Below are 11330 nucleotides of genomic sequence, written 5' to 3'. Positions count from 1 at the left end.
TTTTTTTTTTTTTTTTTTTTTTTTTTGAGACTGAATCTTACTAAGTTATCCGAGCTGAGCTTGGAACATGATTCTCCTGCTTCAGGCTGCGAGCTGCAAGAACACTGGGATCAAAAGTGTGTGCCACTGTGTCTGATTACTCTCTCAATTTTTTAAATTTTAAATCCTTTTCTTGTAGTTGTTGAATGAAAAAGGCCTTGCTTCCTAGCAGAAGAATTTTATACAGCTGTGGATATCTTCCTTCCAAAGAACTTTTGATTACATGGCGTTACCCTGATGAATTCCCTATATTAAAAGTTAAATATGGCAAATATAATTAATCTCTCTGAGACCATGAGCTAAAGCTAGAGGAACATTAGGGTGTACATTACACAAAATTATGAGCTAGCAGTTCTGATTAAAACTTATGATACCTCAAGTCACCTCCACTCAGATCAGAATATCTTGGGGGTGACAGCCACACATCAGTGTTTTTTAAAGATGATCCCAGTATTTGGGAATTAATTGTTAAAAGCAATTAATAAAATTTCATTTTCCTGGTTTTTTATCTAGTATTGATAGACTGGCTGCCTTCTGCCAGGTAGACTGTATAATGTTCAGATTCTTAATTTTCACCAGTTCTGAAAGAACTACAGAAATGTTACTGGCCTGACTTGCACTAGGAAGTCGATTCAGTATTTTTCTAACCCTGGTAAGTTACAGCAGTAACAGATTTAAAATGTAACAGTCCTTAGTTATCCTAAGGCACTCTTAACTACAAACTGGAAGTAGAAAACAAGCAGGATAGACTATACATCACATCCATTACACCTATTCTCCCATGAATAGAGGATGAGGGACAAGAGTTCAGAATTGATGTTTATACAGAGCTTTGGGTGTGCAGTATTAGTTTTCATTTCCTACAAAACTAAACCATTTAAATATTTTCAGTTTGTAAGAACTTTGATAAATCATTGTAATAAAAATTATGTCCCTCTGCATTTGGGTAGTATTTCATGTTTCTCAAAATGTTTTCATATCTGTTTGTACTTAAAGTAGCTTGTTTGGTTCACTGATTCATTTATTCAGTGTATATTATAATGATGTATAGTTCAGGCCTTCTGAGTTTAAAATCAGAAAACACTTAAAGCCATAATTTAGATTAGACCCCTGGTTTCATCTATAAATAAAAATAATTCCATCACAATAGAATTAACAAGATTTAATATTTATAACACAGTTCTATGTTGGAGCATTCATATCATCAGCATTAACATCCAAATAGCCTGGCTCCGCCACTATACACGTACTGCAGAAGATATATATCCATTTCAAATACAGCAGCACTCAGAAATGTCTCCGTGCTATAATATTACAGTTTTCTGTAAGTTTATCAGGCTTTCTTTGTATTGTAGATACTCCACAGGCAAGTGTAACTCATGTGACCCAGCTGGAGAGAGATACCATCCTTGTATGTTTGGACTGTAAGTTTTTATTTGAACACTTTTTTCGGGGAGGAGGGTACTAGGTACTGAGGATCAAACTCAGGACCTTACCCTTGGGAGGCAGGTGGCTACACCGCTGAGCTAAATCCCTGGCCCAGAACATCTTATTTTAATAAGTGTCTCTTCATCTTAATTTCTGAATAACTTTTGTTTCTCTCTAGGTTGTATAAAAATAGTTAATCTCCAAGGAAGATTAAAATCTAGCAGGAAATTATCATCCGAACTCACCTTTGATTTCCAGATTGAATCAATAGGTAAGCCAAATTTTTATATTTCTTTGCATTATGAACTGTTTAAAATAATTTATCTGATAATTATCCAAAATTAGAAGAATGTGTTATGAGGAATGTTTCATAGTACAGGATATAATAATATGAGGTCACTGTCAATCTTTGTCTTACTTAGTCATTGCGACAAAATAGAGTAGGAAAGGTATATTTTGGCTCGCATTTTAGAAGTTTTAGTACTTGGATGGTTGGCAGCCTGTGGAAGTCCTGGACAGAGGAAGGCTGCTCACCCCATAGCACTCAGGAGGCAGAGTGAGTGAAGGGAAGAGCCGAGAAGGGAGACGCAGCCCTCCAGGTCATGCCCCCATGGCCCACCTCTTTTAACAGCAAGTCAGCTGGAAGCCCCATAATCCAGTCACCTTCCAGAAGCCCCCTGTGAACACACGAGCCCTTAGAGGACGTGTAGATATACACTACAGTAGCCATCATCTTACACATTCTCTGAAATAGTTTTTAATTGTAGTGTAAGTAATAATTACCTTCTTTACAGATTTGGCATTTTCCAAGGATATAAACGTTATTTATTTTTTCTTTCTTTCCTTCTTTCTTTCTTTCTTTCAAACTCAGGTCCTTGTGCTTGCAAGGCAAGTGGTGGAACCACTGAGCTAAATCCCCGGCCCTCATTATTTCAAATATTTAAAATTGAGTATACATCCTATTATGTTTTTACTATTGTTATTTGCTAGCCAGAGCATTTTAAGTATATAAAATTTGTTTTTTGCCATTCTCACATTTTACTTAGTTACAGTTTTTTCTGGAAAGTGATTCTGACAGAACCAGTATTCTAAAATGATGATATTTTTTAAAAATAAGGTGAAAATAATCATATAAAGGGTGGTACTGGGAAAAGGGATGAAGATTACACAAATTTTCTAGTCTCCTTTACAATTAAAATGAAGGTATTTACACATAAATGTTGGCCGACGGTAAGACCAGGGGCAAATTTGTCTGTTTTCTTCCCTCCTCCCACAAATGAGGTTGATAATATTTCAAAAGATATCTGGTCAGGAGTTAAAATGGAATCCAGAAACACAGTCAGGGTCAAAAGCAAGATGAACATCAGAAAAGGTAGTATATAAATCTGCTGGGCATTAGGTGTAGTAGACCACACCTGGGCTGCTGGGTGGTAAAGACAACTAAAAGTGTCCTACAGGCAGTGAGGAACTGTACCCAGGCTCATTACTGAAGAGCCTGGAGCTGGGCATGGTGGCGCACGCCTGTAATCCCAGCACTCGGGAGGCTGAGGCAGGAGGATCGCTGTGAGTTCAAGACCAGCCTGGGCTACATAGTGAGTTCTAGGTCAGTCTCAACTACACAGTGAGACCCTGTCTCAAAAAAAAAAAAAAATAAGAGCCTGGACTAGCATTGTGGTTTTATAGGTGATTTTTTTTTTTTTTAATCCTTAAAGAAAGAGAGAATCCCTATCCCAAACTGTTGCAAATGGTAGAGAATTCTCAATAAATCAGTGTTTAAAATGTTGCTAAAATCAAACAGGATTAGTACAGGGGGAAAATGTAATTTATGAAAACAGACTTTATAAAAGATCTCAAATAGTGGCAAATAGAATTCCACTACCACAAGATTTATCCTTAGAAGGCAATGATAGCTCTGCATCAGAAATGTATGTATACAAGTTGGGAGCATGGCATCCACCAATATTCCCAGCTACTAAAGAGGCTAAGGCTTAAAAGATCACAAATTCAAGTCCAGTCTGGGTAACATCCCCCCTCTCAAAAGGCGGGGGGGATGGGATTTGTGTAACATGGCACACTTTACTTAAGATTAAACAGGAAAGTCATGTGACTCCAGTAAATGTACAAAAAGCTTTCAAGAAAAGATAAGATATTAATGATATATGATTTACAAATTAGAAAAATATTTAGCAAATTAGAAAAAATATTTAACATATTAGAAATAGAGGAAAATGTCCTTTACCTAGCAAAGTCTGTTAAAAATACCATGTTTAATGGTCACATTGAAGCAGAGAACAAGATAACAGTGTTTGCTAGTATTACATTGTCTTAGAAAGAAAAGTGTAAAGATTAGAAAGAAAAAGCTTAAAAGATCCTTTTTTGCTCATGGTATGGAATTTACATAGAATATAAAAGTCTTAAATTACTAGAATTAAAAAGAGATTCATACTTGGTAGATAGAAGCAACACAAATGAGTAGCTTTCCTAAACAATGTGAACATTTTAAGAGGAAAAAAGATACCTTTCACAATGTCAGTAGAAATGTACATAAAAATAAACGGGATCTAGAGGGGGGCCCCAGGAGTTTGAAGCTAGTTTGGGTAGCATCGCAAGGAAAAAAAGAAAAATGTTATCAAAACATGTTCAAGATCATTTTTTAGAAGTTCCATATTTTTGTTTAATGACGTAAAAGAGCATTTGAAGTGTTACATCACATCCATAGACTCAAAATGAGAAAGGTGTCAGTTCTTCACAAGTTAGTTCACAAACGCAGTGCATTTGCAATAAAAATTCCAGCTGTGTTTTGTGCCACATGGTAAATTCATCTTAAAATTCATGTGGAAATGGCAGAGACCAAGAATTGTAAAATAAATGTTGACAAATATTTGCCCTCCTTAGTATTGAAGCTTACTATAAAACCATAGTTATTAAGCATTAAAAATAGAAGAGTGGGGGTGGGAATTTAGCTCAGTGGTGCTGTCACCTGCCTCACAAGCACAAGGTCCTGAGTTTGATCTCTGGTACCAAAAAAAAATAGAGAAGCGGGGCTGGTGCTGTTATTCACCCACAAGAAACAAAATTAGGTTTTTTTTCTTCATGGGATACATGCAAAAATAATGTTTAAATTGTGTAAATATAAAAACAAAACCAAACTATGTCTTATTTATGCATATGTTTTGTCTCCCCTTATTTCCCAGGACTAGGTACCTTACCTCAGAGAAAGTTTTATTCATTTTTTGGGGGGTACTGGGAATTGAATGTACATGTTTTCAAGAAAATGTACAACAAGGTTTATTGCAGCCTTATTTATAATAATAAAAAAAACAGAACTAAAAGTCACTATACCTCATATATGACATTTGGAATAAAGCTTGTATTAATAATGTAAACTTTCAGTGTAGAAATAATAAAAACACGTATGATAATACTAAATCCAAATTTATAATAATGGTTATCTTAGAGAAGAAGGAAGGCCAGAGTAGGATCAGGGGTCAAATCTATAGGGGATGCCTACTGTATTTGTTTTTATTTAAGGCATAAAGCAAATATGGAACAATGTTAAGATTCGATTGTTGGTAGATGCATGTGTGTTTTTTATACTATTATCTGTATTTTTCTATATGTTTGCAGTATTTTACTTGTTAAATTTGTTATTTTATCAAAACAAAAGTATCTCAAAAATACTTTCAGTGAATTTTTTACCAAAAAGATTAATAAGCTCTATATAGTATATATAAAATTTGAAATATAATGGTGCCATATAAATGTACGATAGCTGACATCAGCTGTTAGTTAAAATATTACTATATGAGAGAGGAATGAAATGATGCTTATCAGTTGAACTTTTGTACTATTAACAGTAATTGAGCTGTTCTTGCCTGCTAGTTTGTCTACAAGACAGTGTGCTAGCTTTCTGGAAACATGGGATGCAAGGTAGAAGTTTTAGATCTAATGAGGTAAGTAATCTTTTAAAAATCATTCCCCTGAACTAGAAGTCCAGCCCAGTGGCACTCCCAGCTACTTGGGAGGGCAAAGCAGGGGTTTGGGGATAGGCTCCAACATAGTGAGAAGCTGTCTTACATGAAATTTTGAATAGTCAGAAGACATTTATCAAATCTACTTTGAACAACTTTGGGAAATTATTGAATGATACCAGTGATATTTGATTTATTAACTTCATTAGTACCATGTTTAGTCTGGTAGCACCTATTTTAAAGCACCTCTCTCTGCATTACTAGAACAACTTCAGTGCATATTTAATGTGCTTCCATGTAATAACCCCCAAATTAAGAACAAGGACTTCCCAATACTACCGAAAGTGAGCAACTATGATTTTTTCAGCATTCCCAGACCATCCCTGGAACAAGAATGCTTATGCTGGCACTCTTTGTCCTGAGGCACCTTATCTACCTGGTTTTCCAGTGATACTGACCAAGAATTCTCCATTTCTCTTGAAGCTGGCTTGCTTTCTATTTATTATTATTAGAAATATTATTATTTCTATTTCTTATTATTCACTTGATGTTTTTTAGACTTTTTACCTCATTTTAATTAGCCTTTAGGTGCATATCATGAGTCCTTTCTACCTTACAGGAATAACTTAAGCCCTGTAACATATTTAACTCAGTTCAACATTTATGCTAAGAAGTGTCAGGGTTATAAATATGAATGAGGACATAATAATGCTTGCCCCCTAGAATAGTAAAACCGCCCAAAATTCTTCCAGTACACCCAAGCCCATCAATATTACTTGATCATTGGAAGCAAAGAAGAATCTCATGTTCCTCAAGCAAAAAAATAGCTCATTTTTGTTCTGTTGTCCATTCCTTCTAAGAAGTCAAGGCATTTCTCCTAAGCAAGCAGTATGTATAACTTAGTGATCATGAGCATGCATTCTCAAGATTAGACACCCAGATTCAAATCTAAGCCCTACGGGTTAGTAGCTGAGTGACCGTGGCATATCACTTAATTTCTCTCTACTTGTATTTTTTATCTGTGAGTTGAGAGTGAAGGTGAAATGACATGAGGCAAGTAAGTGCTTGGCATGGTGCCTGACCTACATAGTGAGTGTTGAAGAAGATCGCTGCCGCTACGTTTCTGGCGGTAATTCCAACAAGCCAGTGCACTTCTCAAAAGCAGTTTCAAAATCACCTGAAGAAATGAGCAGGGAGATAAGAACAGAGGCAGGGTGGGCAGGATAGAGTAGGGGGAGTGTCAAAAAATCACCTGGGGGTGCTTCAGTACAGTACCTCCAGAAATATCATATTCTTCTAGTAGGATGTAGTGGAAATCATAGAATGGGCCGCTGTTACTGAAGTGAGCTTGTTATTTCTTCCTGATGTGTTGGGTAACATCAGAAGTGAAGAGTCACCAGTGTGTCCAGAATAATTGTAGGAGTGTTGTTGTTGTTGTTGTACCGGGAATCGAACTCGGGTTCTTGCACTTGGGAATTGTAGTTTTGATACAATACATTTAGTTTCAGAGTCAGATTCTTTTTCAGCCTACCAATGTTGGGAGGAGTTAACTGCCATTGTAATTTTAAAGTTTTGTGTTCAATAAACTTAACATTGGGTTTCTCTTTCTTCTGTAGTCTTATTCCCCAATTTATGGCTGATCACACTAGCACTTCTTTGTGGGCAGGGGCCGGGTACTGGGGATCGAACTCGGGTCCTTGCGCTTGCAAGGCAGGCTCTGGAACCACTGAGCTAAATCCCCAGCCCAGCACTTCTTGAAGGATATATTGCATCAGAAAATATTTTGGGAAAGTGTGAGAAAAATGGGGATGATTACTGCTATATATTGAGCACTTTCTTAGCTAGGCATTATACTCTCTTATACTTTTATGAATACTGTAAAGTACTACTGCAAGGTAGATCTTTTCTATCCGTTTTGCAGAAGACAAACTATTTCCAACAAATTATATGCCTTGTCCGATATCACTGCTAATAAGTGGGAAAACTAAGATTCAAACTTAAGTCATGTCTGGCTTTTAAGTATTTCCTGTTACACCATAGAGCAGCCTTTTGTTATTGTTGTTGCTTTTTGGGGGGTTTTGTTTGTTTGTTTTTGTTTTTGGTACTGAGGATTGAACTCAGGACCATGCACTCGAGAGGCAGGCAGAGGCACCACTGAGCTAAATCCCACGCCCATACAGCAGCCTTTTAAATTAAAGAACTAGAGCTAAGCAGCTTGTTGCTGCCAATAGCCGTGCTATTAGTACTAACATAAATGATGAAAGATTTTGGATGAATAAAATGGATTCAGTGCTTTTTTCTTTAAATTTTTTCCTGAAATTCTGTGATCTAACAAGTAGTTTTCTTCCAGGCTGGGGATCTGGCTCAGTGTCTGGCAAGTGTGAGGTCTTGAATTTGATCCCTGGTACCAAAAACAAACAAGTAGTTTTCATCATCTGTACTTTATGAGTAATTTCAAATTAGTCACACTTTTCCTGGACTAACAAATTGATACACAAGCCGACAATGAATAGTAATATGGGGATAGTTTTCCATCCTAGGGATTATATTTATTTTCTGTAGTTATAATGAAATGCCCATATAAGATTTTATATCTTTACAATAAGAACCAAGACCTGTCATGTAAATGTACAAGACCCCAATGATGAATGTAACTGTACTGTATACCTTAAAAAGTACCAAAAACTCAATGAAAGAAAAAAATAAAATAAAAAGAGATTTTGTATCTTTAATTTCAGGAAATAAATTTATATTTTGTTTGAACAGGTAACACAAGAAATATCAGATAACACAAGAATTTTCAAGCTGCTTGGATCTGACAGGTATGAAAATGGATTTATTAAATGTGTAGTGTTTTCTAAATCCAGCATGAAGCTGGTTTCTCTTCCAGAAGAATTTAAATTTGTGCAGTAATACGTTTGACATTGTATTTTTAAAATTATATAAAAAAACTGACCTTCCAAATATTGGGAATTTATAGATCTGCCCATACTATTTTACTTTAAATTTGCTGTGTCTGATTTACAACAGAAGAAAAAGGAAAAACCATATATTAACATAGAACTTTTTGATTTTAGTGTCAAAATTTTGGAGTTCTATTCTGGTTCACCTTCTGATTCTTTGTTGTAGAATTTATAAGAAGAGTTAAGTTCCAACCAAATTATTCCTAAATTACAGATTTCTGCTCACTCACTGCCCCCACTCCCGCTCTTAGAAAACTGCTTAGAGGTGGGAGGTAGTGGGCAGCAAAATTACTTTATAGAGCTGGAACTGGCTCTTTAATCAGAGTGATAGCGAAGTATTTCTGCCCACAAATCAAATGATCAGCATGTATAGAGACATGTAATAGAGAAACAATGGAAAATTTTTCTGCAAACATTAGTTTTCAAGAATAACTTTGTTTTGTTACATGTTTCTTTTATTATTTTTAGGGTCGTGGTTTTGGAAAGTAGGCCAACTGATAACCCCACGGCAAACAGCAATTTATACATCCTGGCAGGTCATGAAAACAGTTACTGAAATGTACTATACTTTGACATTTAACTGTAGAAAAAACACTACAACTGCAACATTAATGGATGCTTGAAGCTGTACAAAAGCTGCAGTAACTCGGCTTCAGTTACTTGTAATTTATTGTGGCATGAGACAAGATGGGGAAATTTTTGTTTTAAATGGTATGGATATATTTAGCATATTGAACCACACAAGTGCTTAATTCATTGTTATGTAATCTTTGTACATATAGGCAGTATTTTTCTGTGAAACTTCATATTGCTAAAGACATACACTAAGAATTTATGTAGATAATGTACTTTTATGAGATGTACAAGTAAGTGTCTTATCTGTACAGATGTAAATGTTAATTAAAATGTTATTGGGGTTAATATTTTAAGTATTCTTTAGTATATTCTTAGGTGTGGTTATTTCACAAAATGGGATGCTGGCAATGAAACAGTACTTTAACACTATTGTATTTTTTATTGTATGTATTTAGTAATATGAATATAAATCTTGTAACTTTTAAAATTGTTAATGGAGGCTGTAATCATTTTATAATCTTGTTTTTAATTTTAATGCAAGTACACTGGTGTTTATATTTGCACAAAGTATTGATATGTGATACATTGAGTCGCAAAAGTAAGCTGTGACACTGTCAATATGAGGTTGGTTCCACAACATCTTTTTTAAATGTATTTGGATTGTTTTCTATATGAAAAGAAACAATTCTCCACCTATTGTAGTAACTGATCTTTTTATATTTAAGCAGAAATCCTGTATGATTGCTTGTCTTTGCTTTAAAATGTCTTCGAAAAATTTTTAAATCACAGAATAGTGGTACCATGACGTAACACTGCAGTTGTTGTCTGAATTACGGTATGCACAAAAAATAAATTAGCATTATTAAAGAGTCCACACTAGACATTTCATATATTCACACTGAGGAACTATAACATTCCATAAGTGAAGTTGTTCAAATTTCTAGTGGAATTTTTAATTTTGTTGACCTTATTTTGTGATTACTTTCATATATCTTTTGATTTAGATATTAATACATGGCCAAAATAATTTAGTTACTACCTCATACAAACAATATAATAGTTACACATCACAGGAACTTAGTTTTGGTTAAAGTCATTTTGATTCCTTTTTTCCAATGGAATATGTATAAAACAAGTTTAACAAATGCACATTTTTGGCTCTTTTTGGTATGTGTTCTTTATATTTTAATGTGAGTATATACACACTAAGAACAAACTAAATTGTGATTTATGGTCTTCATTTATTTTAATTGATAATGATTTTAAATATGTTTCTGATTGTACATAGTGTAAAATAAACACTTTTTTAATATACTGTTGTATAGTAGCTTGTCATCTGGCTTAATCTGTACATAGTAACACTAAAATAAGGGGGGAAAATCTCCTTAAGGACTTAATTCTGGTCCCTCAAGTAATTTGTGATCTTAATTTCATGAAGCAATACTACTCCCTCATTTGAGGGAAGGGCATCTTTTGTAGAATCTTTAACTTCTGATCCTGAACATCAGTTAAATACAATGTTTTAGTTTCAGCAGGATCACTTCTCGGCCTCTCGGCTAAGATCAAGTGTAGTTACTGCAGGAGTTGGCAAACTGTAGTCCTCAGTCCAATCCGGCCCACTGCCTGTTTTTGTAAAAGCTTTGCTGTAGCATAGTACCACAGATGACTGCATTTGTGCTACAGTGTTAGGATTGAGTGATTTCAAAGAAAGTCTGGGCCTGCAAAGCCTAAAATGTTTACATCTGACCCTTTGCAGGAAATAATTTGCCATTACCTGAGTTAGAAACAAGAAGGAAGGTTGTTAGGGAATGCATTTCTGGAAGTAAGGAATGGAAAGAATAAGTAGGAAACTGGATTGAGCAGTTAGGAGGCACCATTTCAACAATTTCTTATGCTACTACCTGTCACGAAGACCTTCTGTCTTTTATGTGAATTTAAGATGGTTTCCATGTCTAAAATTGTAAAGATGCTAATAATCATAGCAGTTGAGTATATTGCTTTTCTCAAGCATTGGGAATAATCTTAGTATCAGTGACTAGTGGCTTTTTAAAAAATCTTACTAATATGACATTATCATCATCTTGCTGAAAAAACAGATTTCATGGAAAAGATTTTCAATAAATTAGGATTTGATTCCTAGCATTTATTGACAAAGTTGTTGATCCTTTTTCTGGACCACTGTATCCAAGTCCTTTAAGTTATATAAAGGGCCATCTGATCTGTAAAAGGGTTACTCATTTCATTTAACTGTCAAGCACCTAAAAATATTCTCAAAAAATAAAATATATGATTTGTTGCATATTTACCATGAGCTTTTTAAGAACCTCTGAGATCATAATCTTTGGGAGTAATG

At 34.8% G+C, this 11330-nt stretch overlaps 2 protein-coding genes across 5 annotated transcripts in view; both read left to right on the top strand.

The window, feature by feature from the left end:
• Map4k3 (mitogen-activated protein kinase kinase kinase kinase 3) overlaps window positions 1-10178 on the top strand; it is a 166224-nt gene extending 156046 nt beyond the window's left edge. For 2 of the 4 annotated variants that reach the window (XM_010604957.3, XM_010604959.3), the window contains 5 exons: window positions 1395-1463; window positions 1646-1738; window positions 5350-5420; window positions 8205-8260; window positions 8870-10178. In XM_010604957.3, coding sequence (XP_010603259.1) covers window positions 1395-1463; window positions 1646-1738; window positions 5350-5420; window positions 8205-8260; window positions 8870-8957 — 377 coding nt within the window. In that variant the 3' untranslated portion in view covers window positions 8958-10178. The remainder of the gene's footprint in view (window positions 1-1394; window positions 1464-1645; window positions 1739-5349; window positions 5421-8204; window positions 8261-8869) is intronic. The other 2 variants (XM_010604958.2, XM_010604960.2) reach the window with 2 other exon arrangements.
• The window catches only part of Cdkl4 (cyclin dependent kinase like 4), a 43007-nt gene continuing 40710 nt past the window's right edge, over window positions 9034-11330 (top strand). Inside the window, exon 1 of the mRNA XM_010604956.2 lies at window positions 9034-9112. The gene's annotated coding sequence lies outside the window, so the exon portion shown is untranslated. The remainder of the gene's footprint in view (window positions 9113-11330) is intronic.

Source organism: Fukomys damarensis, unplaced genomic scaffold, assembly GCF_012274545.1.
Source record: "Fukomys damarensis isolate Sample0158 unplaced genomic scaffold, DMR_v1.0_HiC HiC_scaffold_2, whole genome shotgun sequence".
NCBI classification, from domain to species: Eukaryota; Metazoa; Chordata; class Mammalia; order Rodentia; family Bathyergidae; genus Fukomys; species Fukomys damarensis.
The sequence above is the reverse complement of the archived record's forward strand: the minus strand, read 5'-3'. Positions and strand labels throughout refer to the sequence as shown.